Source organism: Eucalyptus grandis, chromosome 8 (genome assembly GCF_016545825.1).
Source record: "Eucalyptus grandis isolate ANBG69807.140 chromosome 8, ASM1654582v1, whole genome shotgun sequence".
NCBI lineage: Eukaryota > Viridiplantae > Streptophyta > Magnoliopsida > Myrtales > Myrtaceae > Eucalyptus > Eucalyptus grandis.
This window is the reverse complement of record NC_052619.1, coordinates 55,595,262-55,617,106: the sequence shown is the minus strand read 5'-3', so window position 1 is coordinate 55,617,106 and position 21,845 is coordinate 55,595,262. Positions and strand designations below refer to the sequence as shown.

Genomic DNA, 21,845 nt, shown 5'->3' with positions numbered 1-21,845 from the left:
AAATATTAATAAAAAGGGTTAATAGTACGAGGGAATTTCAAACTGATATACTCATGATAAATTTTACACAGACTAAATAAAACTCAAAACTAGTACTTTGATAACAAATTTATCTTTTGCTAATTTTCATTAAATTTATTGTTAAATTGCTGAGTTGAATGACATATGATAATCGACGAAGAGGCCACTTTGGAGTTTTATCCTCCGTTTCAATTTGTGATTTTTCATGATAGTAATCCAATTTAATAGAAATTAATAGAGAATAAATTTATCTTGGATATACTGATTTGGAATTTTTGTAGTAAAGAATTAGTTTGGAGTAGAATTATCATATATATCAATTTGAGATTTTTCATAATATTAATTCTAAAATAATAATGTTTCATCTTTCTTTTCTTTTCTTTTCATTTGTGTCCTCGAGAATTCCACACAATCGGCAAACAACTCACCATTTAAGGGTGTGACTACAACAATAATGATCCTGGATATTTTTTATTTGTACCCCAAGTTCTGCACACAACCATGGTCTTGTTTCCAATATCGAGCCTAAGCCAAACCGCGTTGCTTTTCGACGGGGCTTTATCTGGGCAATTATCTTAATGATTTGACTACATTTTGATCTTCTGGATTTTCTTTGTGAGCGCATGACAAAAGATTGGATCAAATTTAATAGAAAATTACCAAAAATCTCATATTGATACATTTGTGATAAATTTACCTTCGTTAATTTCCGTTAAATTTTACTGGTAAATTCTTAAATTGGATGATATATGATAGTTGACTGGTATACCATCTTAGAGTTTTATCCTCCATTTTAGTTTGTGATTTTTCATGATATTAATCCGATTTAACAGAAATTAATAGAGAGTAAATTTGTCATAAATATACCACTTTGGGGATTTCCGTGGTTTTAATTCTAAAAAAAAAAAAAAAAAAATCATGTTTTGTCTGTTTTTTTTTTTATCATTTGGGTCCTCCATCAGTGCCATGAAATCCATCCAGTCAGAAAACAACTCACCATGTAGGGGCGTGGTTACAATAGTCTTGATCCTGGACATTTCCTATATGTACTACAAGTTCTGGACACAGCCATGGTCTTGTTTTCAACATCGAACCTAAATCAAAACACGCAGCTTTTCGACAGGCTTAATCCGGGCAATTATGCTTATGATCTGGTGGCATTTTGCTCTTCGTGATTTTCTTTGCGAGCGTGCGGCAAAAGATTGGATCGAAGTATATTTTTGCATTTTGGGTCATGAAAGAATGAAATCTCCATCTCCGCATTTTGGACATTGTTAGAGCACTCATCTACTAATTCATGCGACGGTTCGATCAACATTAGCAATTCAGATGAATTGCCAGTGCTTTTGGTCTTAAAAGAGAGAAATTTTGCAGCGGGTCGCTCGCGATGCTCCACAAGAGTCGATCCAGTTTCACGTTCTGTCTTCGGACAAGGTTTCGCGTCAAGGTTTCGGGCCGGTCCGTTCAGCGACGGCCCAATGGGCTGGGCAACCGCACGACCTGGATCAGCTCGGCCCACCACTGCTGCGACACTGTCCAAAGCAAAGACCTTCTCGGAGTTTCATATTGGGTTTTTATTTTTTAATAAAGTATTTTTTGTAATTTGACTCTGTAACACTAAAATAACTCCGATTATGAGCCGGTCTGCAGTACCTTGGGCTTCTAAGTCCATCATCTATGACTGCATAAATCTGTTGGGCCAGCTTCATGGTGTTAGGATCCACTATGAACCGAGAGATTATAACAAGACGGATTGGGTTGCTAAGGCCCACCGTACCGGCACTCTCCCAATAAATTGGATTAAAAATCTCCCTCATTCCCTTTGGTTAATTTTATGTTCGGAGCTCGAATCCTTTTGTAATTTGTCTACTTCGATTTGAGTAGTGCATATTTCTTTTCTGATCAAAAAAAAAAAAAAAAAAAAAAACTTTGATTCATCGTCATTGTCATCATTATTTTTTCCACAATACAGAAGCCCACGTCGATTTTGCATCCCGGATTTGCAGAATTATCGCAATATAAATCTGGAACCGATAAAATGCCCGCTTAGACTCGGGCAGTCGATCTAAATAGCAAATTGTTTGTGTGTGATCTGTGCGTATAGTGCCCCTTCATTAGCCAGTAAGCTAACTCATCATCCCATTATAAGTAATGATTAAAGAAGCACGAGAAATGATTAAAGAAGCACATCCTTCCTTATTTTCTTGGTCAAACTAGTTATAATATATGGTTCGCCGATCTTTAGTGGCGAGCATGTTGTCCATGCCAAGATTCGAGTGCCGAAAGAAAAAAAAAAAATAGTTAGTTTACGTGCTTAGAACCGGAGCAAATTAGCGAAGAACGCTGCTTGATTTTTATAAATTGCGTTCGCAATCACCTCGATTTGGAAGAAAAATCACCCACGGGTTTTGTCCCGTTCAGACTACTCTCCTCCTGCCTTGGATGCAGATTTCAGCCATAAAAGTGAATCCCATCCCAAGAAATTTTCTCATGATTTCTCTTTTTTCTGTTGGCCTTAGGAGATTGGACGTTCAAACAGGCTCTCCCACATCTTCATCAGTCCATCCCTTCGAGCGATTTCTAAAGGCAAACTCCACTACATTGGTCCAGTATGCTCAGGATGCTAAAATGCAGAGAGTTTATTAAAGAAATTTAAGAAAATGATGTTACTTTTAATATCTTTCAAGATTGTATAAATATCCTTTATAATTATGTGTATCTTGATTGATATGTTATATTGTTTAATCATTTCATAAAACTTATAAATAGATAGATTAAAATATACATAGTTTCTCTTTTATGCATTTCTTTCTTATATTTAACTTAGTGCACTCCGTGTCTTCGGATTAAGTGGAGACAATCTTATAATCAAAGTTATTAGAATGAAAAGATGATATATATATATATATATATATATATATATATATATTATAATAGAGCGTGTAGATTGGGCGGTGCCATTTAATATATAGAAAAAGATGAATTTAAAAAATTGAGGGTAATTTTTATATCAAATAATCTCTTTTTCTAGGTAGTCCCCGCAAAACGGTAATTGCTTCGAAAGAGGCAGAAGGGGAACTATATAATAACCCCGTCGGTTAGGGCACGATTGCGGTGGCTAAATAATCTTCTTTTCCTATTAAATAATCCTTTTCTTGGTAAATGAATAATCTTTTTTTCAAGCTTTCTGCTGCGGAAAATGTGCACATATGCAATTAAAGCAGGTACAAAAAGTCAATCTCAGTTCCTCGATCCAACGGTCCTGTCGTGCGGCTGGCCAAGCTGGTCGGCGATCTTACGTAACCCGTGGTCCCCACCAGGGCCAACACTGCCCACGTACAAATTTATTAGGGAACCGACCTAGTCGTTCTCTTTTTTCCCTTTGTTTTTTCAAATATGAACTTTACTTTTTTTAAAAATAATTTTTGCTAAAGCTTTGCTGCTCGCTGAGATCACTACTAGTGTGGGATGAGCTTATGCCCCTCGTGGCTACGGTTCCTTCACAAATTTTCATCATCAAATCAGAAATTGAAGAGAAAAACCTAATCGGCTAAGCTAACATCCATTGAACGGCGAGAATTCATTGCGTTTCAATTTAATGGTGAAAGATTATGAGGATATTATACCCTTTGTGATTAGAACAGTAAAATGAGACATTTTTTTTTTCGAATCTACTTAAGATTTCCTAGCAGTGGTGTAACTTTGAGAATTCATTTGCAAGTTGCTATTAGCAAGAGTAGTCATTAGGACAACTCACTCAAGATAGAGGGATGGTACCAAGCACAACCCTCATTTCAATAGAGATAGTGTTGAGTCATATATTCAAGCTAGCATAGCTTGGTGGCCACTTCTGAGTACCACTTATTATATGGATACTTTGTGCAAAGAAAGATCATTATGTTTGTCTTTTGAAAATCTAATCATACCTAAGCATCGCTAATGTGTCGAGGTGCTAACTATTAGATAAGCGCTTTGTATTTTAATTATTTAAATATAAATTTAAAGGCAAATAATCAAATTGCTCAATAGCCCCATCATCATCTCCCCTTAAGCGACCAAAGGTGTCAATGGAACATAAATATGTTAGACATCAATTTGATGACCAACTTTAGGGAAAAATTGGAGAAATGATAAATGTCAAATTATGAATTCTTCTTTGTAATTTGCTTGATAGGCACGCTAGCATTTTACTCTTATTTCTTTTTTTGAAAAAAATGACATAAATAATCATTAAAACTTTGGTTTAATATATAATGTCATCTTTAAACTTTTAATTTGATCAATATAGTTTATAAATTTTTGGTTCATATTCAATTTAGTCAATCTATAGAACAATTTAAATAGTCTGTGGACTAAATTGAATTAAAAGTTTAAGGATGATATTGTACATTGATTTAAAGTTTATCGACCTTATTAAATAAATTAAAATTTTAGGTAGAATGTTGCATATTTGTGTAAGTATTTCTGTATTTTTTTTTCAAAGGCCATAAAGCAAATCAAGCTAGCTTACGTGTCTTCCACTAGGGGTGAGCGGTTTAGGGTCGACCCTGGACCGATCTGGACCGGCCCAACCCCGCCGGTCCGGTCCGGTTAAGGAGGGACCGGGTCGGTCCTGGTCTGAAATTCGGGACCAACACTGCGGGTTGGTCCTTGGTCCTAAGAGTTTTTTCTGGCCCAACCCCAGACCAACCCCGTATATTATATTATATTATTTATAATTATTTTATATATTCAAACCTAAGTAAAATGTCTATTATATTATATTATATTGAGATGTTCTATCAATAGCACTAATAGTAATTTCAATTTAAAACTTTTGTTAAGTATTAATTATGTGTCGTTTTTTTTTTTTTTTTTGTTTTGTTTTCAAGTGTTTAGAAGTTCAAGTGAATTAACAAGATGTGAAGTTATATATTCATGCTTTATATTAAGTATTTTAAACTTTTTATGATTTAATTGCTTTCAATTTGTGTTAAATGGTAGAAGTTTTTAAGAGTAGAGTAGTATCTTTGAGTTGCTACGGTGATTTGTTAATCAAGTGGTGTGAAGCTCATTTTTTGGTTGAGTAGACTCTACATGATCAAATGCTAGTCAAGTGGTGCGAAGCTCATTTTTTGGTTGAGTAAACTCTACATGATCAGGAAAACGCTTTTGCATATGGTGTTATAAATATTAAAGATAGATGATTACAAGAACTTTCCATCTTGTCCCATATCTCGATGAGCGGTTAGCGGATATGAAATTTCTATTATTGTGTCATCTTAAATTTGCTAAATATGTATTGGTATTTTATAATTTAGTTGCACAATATCGTATTGTTGATGGATCATGGATACGTAATTTGAATTTGTAGGTTTGTTTTTTTAGGAAGTATAAAAAATAAGACGAAAAAAAATTATCGATCGGCCCCGGTTGGCCTTAACCAGGACCGAACCCATTGGGTCGGTCCGGCCCTGGTCCTGCGCTCAAACGATGGTCGGTCTTGCCCAAAATGAGGGTGACCGACATCAGTATGGGTTGGCACAGGGTTAGGGGTGGCGGACCAACCCGGACCATGCTCACCCCTATCTTCCACAACCCAAGACTCAGACATGATATCCTTTCGTATATTAATAATGATGTAAACTGACGCCTGACTAAGACTAACCATGTGGTCCATAGACCAATGATGATGGAGCCAGGGCAAAAGACATGTTTCTTCTCTTGTCTGAAACTTCAACCTAACTATAAGCACCAGTAGCTAAACAAAAGCATATTCAGGGAATAACCCTAAAATCTAAAGGGATAATAACACAAATAATTATAAAATTTGGCACAATATATTATGTGACATGTTCAATTTAGCTCCTAAGCGATATGAATAATGTTCATTGTTGTTTGTCTATTAATCTAAAGTCCAGGGACAATATTGAATATATTCGCGTAATTAAGAGACTAAATTGAATATTTACTAAAAATTCATAAATCATATTGAATAAAATAAAAAGTTTATGGACGATGTTATACATTGAACTACATTTTAAGAATTAAATTAAATAAATTAAAAGTTTATGGATCACATTACATATCGAATTATAATTCAGGGACCGTTTGTGTATTTTTCCCAAAACTAAATTCTCTCAAATGAGAAAAAAGGAAACAACTACATAAAATCTGACTTCGTTTAATGCTGTACACCTTCCAGACCAAAAAAAAAAAAAAAAAAATGCTGTACACCTTAAACGTCTAAAGACACACACACACATATATTTATATATGCATAATTGTATATAACCTATATACATTTTTACATTTCAATTAGCAATTTAAGTTTTTGATGATGAAATGAATAGGTAACTTTTTTTCTTAAGAAAAGCTAAAGTACACATGTTGGTAGACTCATGCAATTATCAATAATTAAGGGCTTTGTTTGGCCGAATGCCCGTTTGCTTTGGCCTAAGAAAAAAATTACTCACTTGATTTTTCCATCCAAACTTAAAATGATAATTGAACTTTTGAAAATTATGTAAATGTCTCAAATGATCCTGTATATCAACATTGGAACATTTTAAATGGCTTTAGGCATCTCGCTCAAGCTAAATGGTGAGAATTGCGAAATTTAGAAAAGTTATGACCTATTTTGGCTTAGACAATTTTTTATTAAGTGAGGACAGAGTCTCCAATCATAATTCTTATATCATTTTCATAAATTTTATAGGAAAACATCTTAACAATCAAGATCTTGAAAAGTTTTATGATCAACGAGCGAGATTTATTTTAGTAATATTGTTCGACAATTATGGAAGGATTGGAGATTGATTTCGAGAAATCCTTAGAAACACCCTTTCTGGTTATCCCGAATGCATCAAACCGGTTCTCCAACCTCGGCTTCTGTCCCTTTCTTGCATTCCATTCCAAAGGACAAAAGGGAAGAAGAGAGAGGGGGGAATACTCGTGAAAACTCCAGCTGATTGGTCCCGCTCTTCTCTGCCTGAAAAAAAGCTTCTTTTTTCTTTTGCAAACGTCAACAATCTCGAAACTGTTCTGTCTTCTGCAATATTCAGAGAAAAGGTCCGATTTTTCATGAAACCCACAAGCCACAATCCCATCATTTCTCCCTCTCTCACTAGGATCTCAAGAATAAGGACAAGAACATCGTTGAAAAATCTGATATTGAAGCGCAGAGAGAGAGGGAGGGAGTGGGTGTGTGTGTACAGACAGATGGATCTGGTCTGTGACTGGGCAGAACGCTCCGTGCACGTGTTTTCACCTCTCCATTTTTAGCCTCTTCCTATTTTTAGCTGTCGATTTTAGCCCCTTAGTTGTTCCTCGTCTTTCAGCTCTGTAAATTTTCTGTGAAAAGAAAGGTAATTCTTGCCGTACGTTGCCCCTCGATTCACCAGAGATCGTTCGAAAGGTTTCTGTTTTGACTCATCATCGCTCTGGTGCTTCGTCAACGCGACCCGGGTATGTCTCTCTTTCTCTCTCTCTCTCCTCTTTCTCTCGTTTCAATCATGCATTTTGGCCTCAGAATTCCAATCACGTATCAAGACCATTTCTTGATTCCATCAGCTCGTGCTACAGTAATCTCATGTTTGATTATGGGTTGAGCTCATGATTAGTGCTTAAGTTGGTGTCGGCCGCTTTGGGTTTGCTTCCCTGTATTGAATTCGATGTGAGTATGTGCTCGAAACTTGTGGAGATCAAAGTTAGCTTGTTTTGCTATGATGCGTTGATTGAAATTCTGTAAGGAGATTCGCTCGAGTTCAAGGCTCCGTGGTCGAAGACGAAACTTCAAAAAAGTCGCGAAAGTCTCGAGCTTCATTAAATCGTCGAAGTTCATTTCTGGGTTATATAATTTGGCCCTTTCCCCTTTCCATAAGTTGGAGTTCATTTATGTAACTGGAGGTTTCTGAGTTTAGGAAGATCGAGTATTCGACCGTTTTCGTTTGTCTATTTGAGAGAATAGAATGGATAATCTGCTTATTCTAAGAGGAGTTGAAAAAGATGTGCTTCATCACTCAAAAACCGATTAAGCTGCTGTTTGTTTCTTGATTGTCGATGTTCATGTATGTCTGCCTGCCTTTTGATGCCCTTTGATTTGGGTTGCTCGTATTCTATGTTCATGTCATTCCCTAAGAGAGAGAAGCATTTGATATGCGGAGGATTTTGAACTTTTCTGAAAGATTAGGTATTGCTGCCTCTATCAATGATTTTCCTTTCAATTTCTTGCTGAATATCGTGCCTCTGAAAGTATGGTTTGGGAGGAAGTGTGTGGGGCTTGCACATCTGGACCGTGTGTCATTGATGATTATATCATTTACCATTCCAATATACTATTGTGCCATTTATTCTGGAGGTCTTGTCTTTGGTCCAAAAATTTTACAAAGAAAAGAGTACCAAGATGTTGTTTGCCAGAAGTTGCTTGATACTTATCCCAAATAAGAGAAATGTTCAATGTTTTCTACATTGTCACTCAATCTAGGATTAAGCTCATTTGTATTCTTATTTTGCTATCAGAGTATCAGCATGACCAAACTGAGGACCTATGACTGAGATTTCATATTGACTAAAAGATGAATAAAGCAACTGAATTTGTTTGATTGTATTCACCTTTGGCAACAACAATCTCGAAGGGGAAATTTTATATGATATAGCATTGTAGTTCGGTTAGTCAAGTTATATCATTCACCTATCTGCAGCGTGACATTATTTCGTTTCTTCGCTTATCTTTTGTTCTATTGCTTTTAATGTTCCTGAACTCCTTTCACTTGAATTAGTTTGTTCCTATGGAGGATGCTAAAATGGCTGATGAGATGCCTTCACAAGCACTGTCTCCACCTACCCAGAATGGGAATCATTCTGAGAAGGAATCTGAAGTACAACAAGATACTGATGGTAAGATGGAATCCAATAGCAACTTCTCAACAGTGGAAAATTCTGAAATTGATGCAACTCACGGTGCTTCAGAAGACACAGCTACTGAACATAGCCAACTTCCGATGGATGCCACTACTTCAACCCTGGTGGTTGGAGTTGATGATGTCAAGCATGATCACCATCACACTGAACGAGACAGTCAAGATTTAAAAGATGTGCCCGATGGTGCTCCCAAAAGTTCACCCTCCGGAGAAAACCGACTTCAGATAGAGAGCACTTCGACATCACCCACCAAGGATGACCGACCACCTACAGTCAGAGAAGAAGGCCAAGTAAAGGATTCCTCTGGCGAGCAGTCATCTCAAGATACTGATCCTGTTGGGAGTCTGCAAATTCAGATGGATGGTATGATGCTGCCTTCTGCTCCCTTGTCTGAAGTTAAAGATCCACAGTACAATAATAATGCTATGAAAACTGAGAAGCTTTCTCCGACCCCTGCCACTGTTAAAACAGCTGCTGTTGGATCGCCGAAGGTCCTTGATCCTTCGAGCAAAGCCGAGCAGGCAGAAAAAGACCGAGGGTTTATCGATACAGCAGCACCCTTTGAATCTGTCAAGGAAGCTGTTTCCAAGTTTGGCGGAATTGTAGATTGGAAAGCTCATAAAATCGAAACTGTGGAGGTACTCGAGATTTGCTATTCCATTACGTTATGCTTGTTTAACATCTTTGTTTTTTTTTTGGTAAGTTGTTTAACATCTTTGTTGAACTCTTGCGAAAGTGAGAATGTCTGTGCCTCATGTTTACCTGATTTCAAACTAACGACATTAAACATTCATCTGGAAAAATTTTCTTGCTCAACTTGTCTTTGGTGTTGAAGGAGACAATCGTGGTACAGGCCTGTAAAGGAAGTCCCTCTTGTTATTCCCAAGAACGTGCTGGTCAGGAAGGTTTACAAAGAAGAAAAATTTTCCAAATGAGATGACAAAAGTATTTGACCTTAGATTGCTGACGACTGGAAAAAGACTTTCTTGACAAATATCATAGCAGCGATTAAGTTGCTTCTCTCTTTGGTTAGAGAGCATTTCATCTTTGAATTCTTTGTTTTTATATAACATGGGGGTATTTGAATTTTCGGCTTGACTAGTTTCCAAGAATACATGTGAAGTGCCGTGGCCCTGTTCGCATCAGGTACCCTAGGGCTTTACTCAGGTGGCAAGTGTAGTGCCTAAAGTTACCCTGAGTGGGTGATGTATTTCAGTATGGGATTTGCCACATCCAAACCAAGCTTCCGACCTCTGAACTAACCCCTTAATTGAATGTGACATAATTTCTAGTAAATTGGTACTTTTATTTATGGATGTGTGGTTCGCAGTGGTCAATCAAAATGGTTTAACATCACTTTTGGATTATTTTCTCTTCTTAATTTCTTTGGAGTCTTTCGGATGCTAAGAAACAGAAATATCTTTGATTGACGAAAGGAAGATCGCCTGGATTTCAGAAAGTTGGACTGCCTTATGCTATTTTTCAGCATCATTGCATGTTTGTTTTTCACTTTGCATGATTATCAGTTTTTTTTTTCCTCTTATATTTTTTATTTATTTAAGGAGAATGAGCAAAGGAAGATTACTAAGGCATTTTGATTTTAGACCTGAGCAGGAATTTAGTTTTGTCGGGGTAGGAAGCAGAAGTTATTTTCTCTTCTTTTCCCCCTGTTCTACCGCTTTGCCAAGCGGTAGTTATTTTTTTTCTTAGGTTTCTGTTGTGCTTTCTCATCCTACATCATTGAAGTGCATCTGTAACTTCTTCTCAGCTGCATTTGATATGGTCTCTTCTTTTTTTGGTTTGTGCAGAGGCGCAAGCTTGTGGAACAGGAACTTGAGAAGGCACAAGAGGAAATCCCTGAGTATAGGAGACAGTCGGAAGCAGCAGAAGAGGAAAAGATGCAAGTACTAAAGGAGCTAGACAGTACTAAGAGACTCATCGAAGAATTGAAACTTAATCTTGAGAGGGCGCAGACAGAAGAGCATCAGGCAAAACAGGACTCCGAACTTGCCAAGCTTAGGGTTGAAGAAATGGAGCAAGGGATTGCTGATGAGGCTAGTGTCGCTACGAAGGCACAACTTGAGGTTGCCAGGGCTCGGCATACTGCCGCAGTCTCCGAGCTCAAATCCGTTAAAGAAGAATTTGACACACTACGCAAGGAATACGCTTCGTTGGTGACTGACAAAGATGAAGCAGTGAAAAAAGCTCGAGAGGCTGTAGATGCATCAAAGGAAGTTGAGAAGACAGTGGAGGAACTAACTATTGAGCTTATTTCTACAAAGGAGTCTCTGGAATCAGCTCAAGCAGCGCATTTGGAGGCAGAGGAACAGAGAATTGGAGCAGCTATGGCGAGAGAGCAGGATTCTCTAAATTGGGAGAAGGAATTGAAGCAGGCAGAGGAAGAGCTCCAGGGACTCAACCAGCAAATCCAGTCGACTAAGGATCTAAAGTCAAAGCTAGACAGTGCTTCGGCATTACTGCTCGATTTAAAAGCTGAATTGGCATCTTATATGGAGTCAAAGTTGCAGCAAGAAACTGATGAAGAATTGAGCTCAAAGGCTAAAACAGAAGATTCAAACGAGAAAACTCATGCTGACCTTCAGGAGGCAGTTGCTTCAGCAAAAAAGGAACTTGAGGAAGTGAAGCTTAACATAGAAAAAGCAACAGAAGAAGTAAATTGCTTGAAGGTTGCTGCCACATCATTAAAGGCAGAGCTGGAGAGAGAGAAATCTGATCTTGCCACCATTAGACAGAGAGAAGGGATGGCATCGATTGCTGTTGCATCACTTGAAGCTGACCTGGACAAAACTCGATCTGAAATTGCCCTAGTTCAGATGAAGGAGAAAGAAGCAAAAGAGAAAATGGCCGAGGTGCCTAAACAGTTGCAGCAAGCTGCACAAGATGCTGACCAGGCCAAGTCTCTTGCCCAAGTGGCTCGTGAAGAGTTGCGGAAAGCAAAGGAAGAAGCCGAGCAGGCAAAGGCTGCCGCTATTACAGTGGAGAGCCGGTTGCTTGCTGCTCAAAAGGAAACTGAGGCTGCCAAGGCTTCCGAAAAGCTGGCTTTAGCAGCCATCAAGGCATTGCAAGAGAGTGAATCAACTCAAAGCACTGATGACGTGGATTCTTCCTGCAGTGTGACACTTTCTCTAGAGGAGTATTATGACCTCAGCAAACAGGCTCATGAGGCAGAGGAGCAGGCTACTGTGAGGGTGGCAGAAGCTGTTTCCCGAATTGAGGCAGCTAAGGAGTCTGAGTTGAGGAGCTTGGAAAAGTTGGAAGAGGCGAACAAAGAGGTGGATATGAGAAAAGAGGCATTAAGAAATGCAATGGAGAAGGCCGAGACGGCCAAGGAAGGGAAGTTGGGAGTTGAGCAGCAGTTGAGGAAGTGGAGGGCTGAGCATGAACAGCGACGGAAGGCCAGTGAGTCTAATCAAGGGCCAACAGCTCCCAACAGGGCCCCTGATAGAAGCTTTGAGGAGAGGAAAGAATCTAATAGTTTCGTCAAAGCACCAGACATGGTTGCTGTACCTTACTTGTCGACCCAAAAGTCATATGTACTTGAAAGTAACAGTGGAAGCGGATCATCACCTGAAGTGAAGATCGTCAAAAAGAAAAAGAAATCTTTGTTTCCAAGAATTCTGATGTTGTTGGGTAGAAGAAAGGCACATTCGTCCAGGTCGTCATAACTTTTCTCTGAACCAGGTTGCGTTCTCTCCTGCTCTCCTTGTGACTTCTAGCCTCTGCTGTTTCAAGCATTTTTCTCCGGTGTTCAAGCTTGTTCTGCCACAATTTTATACAAATGTATATGTCAGCGATTGTTTTGTGGACTTACACTGATTTTGTAATTTTTCCTTCATTGTGTAACGTTTATGGGAAGTCGGCTTTGGGAAGAGGGTAATAATGGCCGTTGTTGTTGGGGGTGATAACATGGCTTCTGTAATGTATATCTTTGCTTTGTGAATACCGTTATGTGGATGACTTGAAAGTTTGGTCAGATGAGAAAGAAAGGGGTTTTCTATGAGATTGTATTGGATGAAGCTAATTGGACTGTTATCCTCTATGACTGAGTTTTGTCGTCATTATGTTGTTATCTGGGTTGACTGGATTTTTTTGTCATTATATTTGAGGCACAGTCTCAGTAAGGGCCATGCTGGAGCTATGCGAAGAACATGGTTTGGGGTTATGTTGCGACTTTCAACATTACGCTTAAACTTTCATTTGCTCGGCAAGGGTCTGAAGGGGTTAGGGGCATAAAAAATATCCAAACCAAACCAAAAATTTTCGCATATTTTTGGTTCGGGTCTCCTTTTGGTTCAGTTAATAAGTGAAGAACGGATGTCATTACAGTTTTGGTTCTGAACCGAAACACATTTTAGAGAATGTGAAGCATTCCAGAACGTCTCCTTCTCTCCTGTTGTCTGCACTTCAGTCACCAAGAACAGGCTCTCACATAGTCCTCCTCATGTGCAACTCGGATCACAATCTTAGTTTTCCCCTTTGTCTCGTCGCTGCTCCTCCAACCCTCACCATGCCATCCCCGTGATCTTGTTAGTGAGGCCTTCCTTGTGCTCAACCTGTGCTCGTCCTTCGTTGTTGGTCTTGCTTGTGGCCTCCTCCTCCCATGTGGAAGGTCTCTTTGTTCTTGTGGATGATTCTTGAGATTTTTCGTTCTCTCTCTGTGTGGTTTGATGTCGCGAACGTGGGATCTGATTTGGGTTTGGTTTTGGGGCGTGGTGAGTGCTCGAATGGAGGAAGCAAACAAAAAAAACAACCAATGCTGGGGGAGATATTATGGGCCTCATGTTTGAATAGGTTAGATTCTCAGGCATGGTGTTTCCTTTTTTAGAATACGAGCTTGATATGTTTTGTTGGCCACGGGAAGGACAATTTTGCAGAGGCAGGGAAGGGGAAGAGGAGAGAGATAGAGATCCGACCCGATGGATCTAGGTGGCTCGGTTCTCGCCATCGAGCTCAAAGGTGGGCCAGTGATCGCAGGCGATAAAAAAAAAGAGACATCCAAACCGTTCTACGGTTTGGGTTCAGGTTGTGGTTCGGTCACGATAGGCATGCCGCTTTTCATGTTCAGTTCGGTTCAGGTATCTGTTGAGCATGATGGCTTTACAAGAATTTGAGAAGTAGACACAAGTCATGTCAGTTGCAATATCGATGATAAACATTCCATCAAATACTTTTTTAGGATCATACAGCCTGGTATTTGCAGATTACATTTATTACAGACTGCTGCAAAACAACGAACCCCATCAAATAAACATGAACTGAATTTAAATGTCTGGTCGATGTTAATGGCTGTCAAAATATGGCAACAACGGATTACAGATAGATGTCTAAGAAGAGGAATTAGCAAGGGTCTGAATGATGGTTCGGTGCCATGGATCAGAGAGGTGCTCCACAAGGTTGTCAATGGGTCCTGCATGGGTCACAGAGGCCTGCACGAAGATGCCAAGCATGGCCACCATAGCCAACCTTCCTGCAACGGATAGATGGTTTTGAAGTGAACCATTCAAGTTAATGTAGTCAGACTGCAGAGAATCAGGTAAGTCAGAAACATTTGAAGAAAGCCAGACCATTCTTAATCTCTTTAAGCTTCCGGTCACGAGCATCCTTGGTATCTCTAGCCAGGCCAAGAGGATTCAACAGAGGGCCACCAGGATACCTGTTCAAGATAAATCTTGCTGATATTATCATTTCAATAGTTATATCTCGATTGCCAGACAACAGCAATGAGCTCTACTATGGTTAGATGGACTCCATCGGAGACCATTTTAAGAGAGAGTACATAGATTACCCAGGTTCTAAGCCCTCTAGTGCTGCTTCCATTCCAAAGAAGAAGGATCCCTCCTGACCTTGAGACCCAGGGCTAACGTAATCCATGTATCTTTTAGTTTCAGCATATCTGCACAAATCAAAGAAAGATAAGGTCTTGGACAAAAAGATAACAAAAGTTCAAGACTGGCTGGGCTTGGAGGAGAGTTTTACCCCATGAGAATCAGTTGGATGATGAACAGTGTCTGTGCATTGGCGATTTCGTATTTAGCTGCTCCTGCTTCATACCAAACAGGTAGGTCTCTTATTCCTGTTACACGAAGTAACTGCAACACATAACTGAAGATCATTATAGCACCAACAACCACAACAAAGTAATCTCTGCATAATTGAACATTGTTAACAGGAATTAACCACCAAAAAAAAAAAAAAAGGAATTAGTGCCTTTTTTTTATAGGGGAATTATTTGTCTTCACCAGCTTACCCAGTTCAGATTCAACAGTGCCAACTATATGTATAACGTGGGCAAGTTGTGACACTTTGATGCTAAACGTTTTTCTTGGTTGAGTAGAGTGAAAAATCAAATGATAGTCAGGTGTGGAATTTTGCAATTTGCACAACATTGGGAACCTTATCTGGAATTGGATTGCTATTCAAGGAATGTAGGAAACTTGTGATTCTCAACTGGTTTCTTCCACGCGCTAGATTTAATGGTGAATCAATCTAATCTCAGCTACACTCAGGAATTGCACTACCCAAGAATTTGTAACTGCAAATGACTTAAGTTTTGGGTTGGTTTCACTTGCAATGCTTGTCCTTCACTAGTTTTTCGTTACCAGCCCTTCTTTTATCAAGAAAGATAATGATATGCACCCTTCTCCTCAACATCACTGTAAACAACTATAGAATTCCAGCGAGAGAGAGAGAGAGAGAGAGAGAGAGAGAGAGAGGGCACCCACATCAGTGAAGAGAATTCCAGCGACGCCTGCCATGGCAAAGCGAGCATGAACCAGCTCAGCCTGTACATACCACCTCAAGCTCTCTGGATCTTCCCCAAGCCCCAGTGGATCGAACCCAAAGTCCCCAGCCAAACTGTTACAAGAATCATCAGAATCAATGAAATTTCAAATATAGACCAAAAAGCCATAACCGTAGTGCAAAATATAGACAGTTAAGATTGGAGGGCCCTAAACTCACGTTCCATCAAGATAAGGAGGAGGGTCTAGCCCTGGGAGCCACGTTGGCCGCTGCTGTGCCCGGACCACGGCTCTTGTGGCCCTGTCTTCAGGCCTTCCATTGAAGGATGCACCAGCCACGCTCCGTACACGAGAGTGTGAGCTACTGGTACCAAAGGAAGCAGCATTGGAAGAAAAAGGCTGAAATAGAGAGACCTTGGAGTTGCAGGTTAATGTGATTATTGCCATCTCTCTCCTCACGTTCTCTGTGGACTACTTGTAGGGTGTCCTGGGTCTTTGAAGGCATTTTCCAATCATACCGACGTACAACCACAAGGTCAATGACATCCACCAGTTGGGTTTGTTTCATTGCATGAGAAATATGATAGCCCTGGCCCACTTATCCCAAGTCCCCTTCCTCTTGCTTCAGGAAGTTAACACCGCGATCCTAGATACAGACAAGAGGAGTGGTCCCCTTCATAAGTTCTTGCTAATAGTCGAATGTTACTGAGCAATTACGCACAGGGGTTTTTACCCAGTATTTAGAAAACCGTACCCGACCGGTCTGTTTAACCGTTTTCTGGTTGTAACGAGGTTCCACCGTGTGTTCACTGGAAAAATCAGTGCGATCTCCATCGATTTTGTTTCGAGGTAATTATTAGGAACCCTTAAGACCTAGAACATGAAGCATGGGGAGATCCAAATATGTAAGGAGATGATTGTGGGCCCAATGCACCGGGTGCTCGGCCTGTCTAAATTTCTTCTCATAATTAATAGAGGTGATTCGTACATTTTATCTAGAACATGGGTTTTTTTTTTTTTTTTTTTTTTTTTTTTTTGGGGGCTAAAAAAGAGGAAGTATCCTGCTCAAATATTAGCAACAGCAGCAATCAGGCATTTGAATATAGGAAAGACAAATGCTGCCAAGAACTTCCATTAACGCGCACATCATCAAAGCGTAAGTTTCTATTATTGTCTTCCATCGAAGTGATCTCCATTACACTAGCTCCATAGCATCCATCCCTACCCATGTCTTTCATCATCCCCCTCGCTCTAGCTACATCATCCCATCTTCCTTTTGATGCATAGAGGTTTGACATTAGCACGTAAAACCCGCCACTTTGTTGATCCAAGAACCATAATTTCTTTGCCAAGCATTCACCAAGCTGCACCTCTCCATGGATGCAGCATGCACTGAGCAAAGCTCCCCAAACAGCAGAATCGGGCTCAACCTCCATATTCTTTACAAAAAGCAGAGCTTCCTCAAATAGGCCTGCACGACCAAGCAGAGTAACCATGAATGCATGGTGTTGCAAGGTCGGCCTCAAGGCAAGGTCTTTGGTCATAACATCAAAGTACTTTCTTCCTTCATTAATGAGACCCCCATGGGTGCATGCAGCCAAGACTCCCAAGAAAGTGATCTTATCAGGCATGAGTCCTTGTCTTCGCATTTCAGAATAATATGTGAGGGACTTACGTTCGAGGCCACACAAACTGTAGCCAGAGATTATCGAGTTCCATGAAGCCAAGCACGGCTCTTTGATGCTCTTGAAAACTCTTTCTGCAAGCTCTATTCTTCCACACTTTGTGTATAAGTCTATAAGTGCAGTTTCTACAAAATCTTCGAATTCAAGATGGTTTCTGAGCATGTAATTGTGGACCTTCTCCCCAAGCTGCAAGTATCCAAGTTGGGAACATGCACATAGTAAACTGGCGATTGTGATGGCATCTGGTTTGTGCCCAGACAACCTCATTTCACAAAACAACTCTATCACTTTACTTGCCATTCCAGCTTGAACGCAGCCAGATATAACTGAGTTCCAGCTAATCAAAGGTTTCTCGTGCATCTCGGAAAACAACAAAGAGGCAGCTTCTATGTTGTTGAACTTAAAGTACATGCTTATGAGCCCATTTGCAATGAGAGGATGGAGGCATAATCCAGTTTTGAATCCGTAACAATGGAAAGCAAGTCCAATGCTGATATGAGCAGAAAAGTGTGCGAGTCCATGAAGGATGCTAACTAAAGCAACTGCATCAAGTTTCATGTCTAACTGCTGTACCTCGAAGAAACACTTCATCATTCCCTGGATGTTTCCTTTCTCAGCATAACTTGAAAGAAGTGCAGTCAGGGATACTAAATTCTTCTGAATCAATCTTTCATACAGTGACTCTCCAGAACCCAAGTCGTCATGCTTTGTGTATGCACAGAGAAGTGAAGTCACGACACAATCATCACTGGCAAGACCTGTTTTAATAGCATAACAATGGGTAGAATCTAGATCAGCATGTGCGGACAGGAGACTCACTAAGGAAACTGAGTTGACTTCGCAACGTTCCTCCACCATATCTTTAAAAACACACATTGCATCGCTGAAGAAACCGTTTTGGCCATATGCACTGATCATCGTGTTCCAGGAAACAACACTTCTATCAACCATTGCATTGAACAGAGATTCTGTGCAATCCAACTCTCCGCATTTAGCATACATTGACATCAATGCGTTTCTCACATGACAATCCAAATCAAGCCCAGACTTAATTCCCAAACTATGAATGCATCTCCCTTGAGACAATAACTCGCGATGACCACAAGAAGGAACCAAACTCACCAGCGTGGCAGCGCGAGGACTAAAACCCTCCCCAAGCATCCGTATAAAGAGCTCCAGTGCTTCGACACCCATCCCCTTTCGTGAATACCCACAGATCAACGCGTTCCACGAAACAACATCTCTCTCGGGCATACACTCGAACACCCGGCGCGCATACGCGTCGCACCCCATTTTCATGTACAGATCAAGAAGAGCGGTGCTCAAGTACAGGAAGCGATCGAACCCGGATTTTACCAAGTGGGCATGAGCCTGATTCAACTCCGTTTTCGCGTTCACTGAAGCAGAACCGGCGGGACGGCGACTCGAAGCGGAAGCTTTAATCAGCAAAGAGAAAGTGAGATCGTTCGGCTTCAAATCCAACCGCAGGAGTTGTCGAAAACGGACCAGTGCCCACCTCGAATGCGAGGTTCCTACGTACGATTCGATGGCGGAATTGAAGAACTGGACGCTGGGGATCAGCAGCTGGAACGCCGAGCTCATGCTCTGGCGCGCAGCAGTCGAACGCTCCCTCGGTCGCTCCAAATCTCAGCATTCGAGAGAAACGATTTTAACGGTATCGAGACTGTTGCAATTTGGGCCCTTTACGATGGAAGCCCAATGGAGCTCGAGCACGGCCCATTTGAGTGGTCAGGAACTAGCGGGAGAAGAGGATATGGTTCTGGTCTGCTGCATGTCGTGTCGTTTTCTCGTTCAGGCTTGTGCTGGAGAAGGAAAGAAAAAAAAGGAGAACTTCAGGCGAAGCCAGGACTGCCAATCAGGTAATTGCATTGCATTGCATCGCATCGCATCGCTCGCCGTTTCGTCTTTCGTGATCTGCGCGCGGAACTGGTTCGCGTACAAATTCTCTTGTACTTGTTTTGTTGCTGCTGAGTTGAAATGAGTTGAGAACTGTTGCACCAAGATCTTTCATGCTGAATGCTTGCTTAGCAATTTTTCTTTTTGGCATGGTCATCTGAACTTGTCGTGTCAACTAATGGAATCCGCACAAATAGTCCCGTCTATGTGCCTTGGATAAGGCTCTATCTATATGATGGCGGCGGACGCGACGCTGTGCTTAGCACTTTTGCAAGAAACAGTTCTTCATGCTCACATGCTAATTGCCAATCTAAGTTGTTCTGAATGAGTTTCGCATTAGGAAATTGTGAGAAAACATAAAAAATGGACTTTCCGGGAGGGATGCTATGAGAATCTGACAAGTATCTCGTTGTTTTTCCAGCGACGACCTGTATTTTTCAATGCTCTGACCAATTCAGTCTTCAACCTGCATAGTATTCAGATTTTTATGCCTGCACCAGGCCCCGGATTTCTACTTCAAGTTGAGACGTAGCAATTGTTGAGGTTCTCTGCGTGACTTTGATGCAAAAGACAAATATTTTCATCCGTGAGGCCTCATTTGGATTCCATAGGAATCCCATTAGACAGCATGATCGCCAGTTCACCTACATGACTTCATGTTGTTATACCGGAAGAGATGATGTTAGGTTATGTGCTAAGTGGGCGAAAGTCCCACAACCATCCACCACTCATTCTGCTGCTTTGAACCTTTTAAAAGTTGGTCTTGATTGTCGAATGGTAAAAGTCGAGTGCGTAGCGTATGAAGATCAAGGGAAGTTGTTGGACGAGGAGGACGATGATCTCTGTCCTGTCGACTGCGTGAGAGAATTCAAGACTGATGAGGAGTTCCTTAGAATCCTTGGGAAGGCCAAAGAGACTAACGCTTTGGTGGTGGTTGATTTTTACCGCACTTCTTGCGGCAGCTGCAAGTACATAGAGCAAGGATTCGCAAAACTATGCAAGGGTGCCGGTGATCAAGAGGCTTCAGTAATATTCTTGAAGCATAATGTGAGTACTTCTGCTGGTCTTGCGATTGAGATTTGACAAAATGCGAGTTTTGGCTACTATGCTTCAACTAAATGTCTGGCACTTAACGGTACACAATGGGTATGTTTTCTGCAGGTAATCGATGAGTATGACGAACAATCAGAGGTTGCAGAGAGGCTTAGAATAAGGGTAGCCTTCTTGTGAAATTCTTTTGATCTTAGCATCGATAGATGACATTCAGGGTGAAAAATCTTCTCATAACCTTGGCTGCTCAATGTAAAAATGGTCATTCTTTCCTCATTTAGTCCAATTAAGTGGAAGATGTTAACTAGATTTATCCATTTGGATAATTGACATTGTTTCTCATTCTCAATAGGATGCAGATATGTAAGCTTCGGCTGTTGTACAATAGTTTTGATTAAGACTAGTCTGCATTTTCTGGTCTTAATTGAGGTGGAGCAAGTGCTAAAGTTAGCTCTAAGTTAAGTATACATTACAGGATCTAGCCTTTTTTTTTTTCAGAATTAATTTAATAATTTTCCAATGCATTCCCTCAAAGTAATTGATGTAACTGATTTATGCCTGTATTCTTCACTAAAGACACAACTATCAATCTGAGATACTCATATGTTGCAGGCTGTGCCGCTCTTCCATTTCTACAAGAACGGGGTCCTCCTGGAAGCATTCCCGACCAGAGACAAAGAGAGGATTACTGAAGCCATTCTTAAGTATTCCTCTTCTGCTTGAGCAGGCTGATGATGGGTTCTGGTTCAGTTTCCAAAAATTCACTTTTGTGCATAATGATGCTTGTAGATACTTTCAGCTCGTCATTGCGGCTCCAATGCCTATTCTATGCAGTTGATGATTGTGCAATAAATGAATGGTGTGATATTCCTAACGTGAGAGCAGAGCATAAAGATCCTTCGAAGTGTAATTCAGATTGGAATATGGTGATAAGTAAGTCTTCTGGTTTGCTTTCGTGTGCTGTACTTGCTTTGTTATGAATGGTGAAATCCATCATTGCATAACAGTCTTTCGACTGAGAGTGGTTGAGATTGTCTGGGCTATTGCGATGCAATCGAGCAATAAAAACACAACAATTACTAGTGAACAATCCCTTAAAGTATGAATGCATATAAGGGTGCAAGTTAAGCCGTGGCATTTGGTTGGTTTCTTTCCATTTTTAATGAGCAAATTAAGAATTTTAAGTTTAACTTTTCCTTCTTGATGCACTGATCCATTTCACATGTAGGGTCTTACGTTTTTGTCTTCCAACATTTCCACAGACACAATCATCAACCTCCTCAAACATTTTCCTCGTAGGATCACAACTCCCTGCTCCCTTAATAGTTTGTTAAAAAGAAAAAGCAAACAGATAAACGAATGCATAGATCAACCATCAGACAGACATAAGGCAGGCAGATGAGTGAGGAGGGATCCCATCCAGGTCTATATATGTTGGAGAATTGGATCCTCTTTGCGAAAAATATCAAACACCCCCCTTGAAAGACAGTTCCAGCATTCAACCGAGCTC

The 21,845-nt window shown here is 40.3% G+C and overlaps 4 protein-coding genes across 5 annotated transcripts; 2 read left to right on the top strand and 2 right to left on the bottom strand.

The window, feature by feature from the left end:
• Positions 1–7,371: 7,371 nt before the first annotated feature.
• LOC104447897 (protein WEAK CHLOROPLAST MOVEMENT UNDER BLUE LIGHT 1) lies at positions 7,372–13,001 on the top strand. The gene is made up of 4 exons (XM_010061636.3): positions 7,372–7,467; positions 8,781–9,285; positions 9,394–9,560; positions 10,731–13,001. The coding sequence occupies exons 2-4, from the start codon at positions 8,790–8,792 to the stop codon at positions 12,606–12,608; spliced, it is 2,541 nt and encodes an 846-aa protein (XP_010059938.2). The 5' UTR covers positions 7,372–7,467; positions 8,781–8,789; the 3' UTR covers positions 12,609–13,001.
• Positions 13,002–14,077: 1,076 nt separating this feature from the next.
• LOC104447896 (photosystem I chlorophyll a/b-binding protein 5, chloroplastic) lies at positions 14,078–16,189 on the bottom strand. Its single transcript, XM_010061635.3, has 6 exons — positions 15,904–16,189; positions 15,666–15,798; positions 14,920–15,032; positions 14,729–14,836; positions 14,508–14,596; positions 14,078–14,410 (listed from the first exon to the last, which is right to left on the bottom strand). The coding sequence occupies exons 1-6, from the start codon at positions 16,128–16,130 to the stop codon at positions 14,268–14,270; spliced, it is 813 nt and encodes a 270-aa protein (XP_010059937.1). The 5' UTR covers positions 16,131–16,189; the 3' UTR covers positions 14,078–14,267.
• A 564-nt stretch (positions 16,190–16,753) lies between these two features.
• Positions 16,754–19,086, bottom strand: LOC104447895 (pentatricopeptide repeat-containing protein At2g04860). Its single transcript, XM_010061634.3, has one exon. It carries the CDS (start codon positions 18,968–18,970, stop codon positions 16,772–16,774), a length of 2,199 nt encoding a protein of 732 aa, XP_010059936.2. The 5' UTR covers positions 18,971–19,086; the 3' UTR covers positions 16,754–16,771.
• Positions 19,087–19,106: 20 nt separating this feature from the next.
• On the top strand, positions 19,107–21,336 carry LOC104447894 (thioredoxin-like 4, chloroplastic). Of its 2 annotated transcripts, none has more exons than XM_010061632.3 (4): positions 19,107–19,248; positions 19,707–20,332; positions 20,447–20,500; positions 20,948–21,336. In XM_010061632.3, exons 2-4 carry the CDS (start codon positions 19,847–19,849, stop codon positions 21,056–21,058), a joined length of 651 nt encoding a protein of 216 aa, XP_010059934.1. In that variant the 5' UTR covers positions 19,107–19,248; positions 19,707–19,846; the 3' UTR covers positions 21,059–21,336. The 2 variants fall into 2 exon arrangements, with proteins under 2 accessions (XP_010059934.1, XP_010059935.1); XM_010061633.3 differs by having other exon boundaries at positions 19,246–19,318.
• The last annotated feature ends 509 nt before the right edge of the window (positions 21,337–21,845 follow it).

Bases quoted from the DNA above. Each gene is read 5' to 3' on its own strand.
- LOC104447897 (XM_010061636.3), top strand. From the start codon at position 8,790: ATGGAGGATGCTAAAATGGCTGATGAGATGCCTTCACAAGCACTGTCT. The intron at 9,286-9,393 runs GTATGATGCTGC...CTGTTAAAACAG, and splicing joins TCTGCAAATTCAGATGGATG to CTGCTGTTGGATCGCCGAAG. The intron at 9,561-10,730 runs GTACTCGAGATT...TGGTTTGTGCAG, and splicing joins ATAAAATCGAAACTGTGGAG to AGGCGCAAGCTTGTGGAACA.
- LOC104447896 (XM_010061635.3), bottom strand. From the start codon at position 16,130: ATGGCAATAATCACATTAACCTGCAACTCCAAGGTCTCTCTATTTCAG. The intron at 15,799-15,903 runs GTGAGTTTAGGG...TTCTTGTAACAG, and splicing joins CCTCCTTATCTTGATGGAAC to TTTGGCTGGGGACTTTGGGT. The intron at 14,837-14,919 runs GTAAAACTCTCC...TGATTTGTGCAG, and splicing joins ATCCAACTGATTCTCATGGG to ATATGCTGAAACTAAAAGAT.
- LOC104447895 (XM_010061634.3), bottom strand. From the start codon at position 18,970: ATGAGCTCGGCGTTCCAGCTGCTGATCCCCAGCGTCCAGTTCTTCAAT.
- LOC104447894 (XM_010061632.3), top strand. From the start codon at position 19,847: ATGCAAAAGACAAATATTTTCATCCGTGAGGCCTCATTTGGATTCCAT. The intron at 20,333-20,446 runs GTGAGTACTTCT...TGTTTTCTGCAG, and splicing joins TAATATTCTTGAAGCATAAT to GTAATCGATGAGTATGACGA. The intron at 20,501-20,947 runs GTAGCCTTCTTG...CATATGTTGCAG, and splicing joins CAGAGAGGCTTAGAATAAGG to GCTGTGCCGCTCTTCCATTT.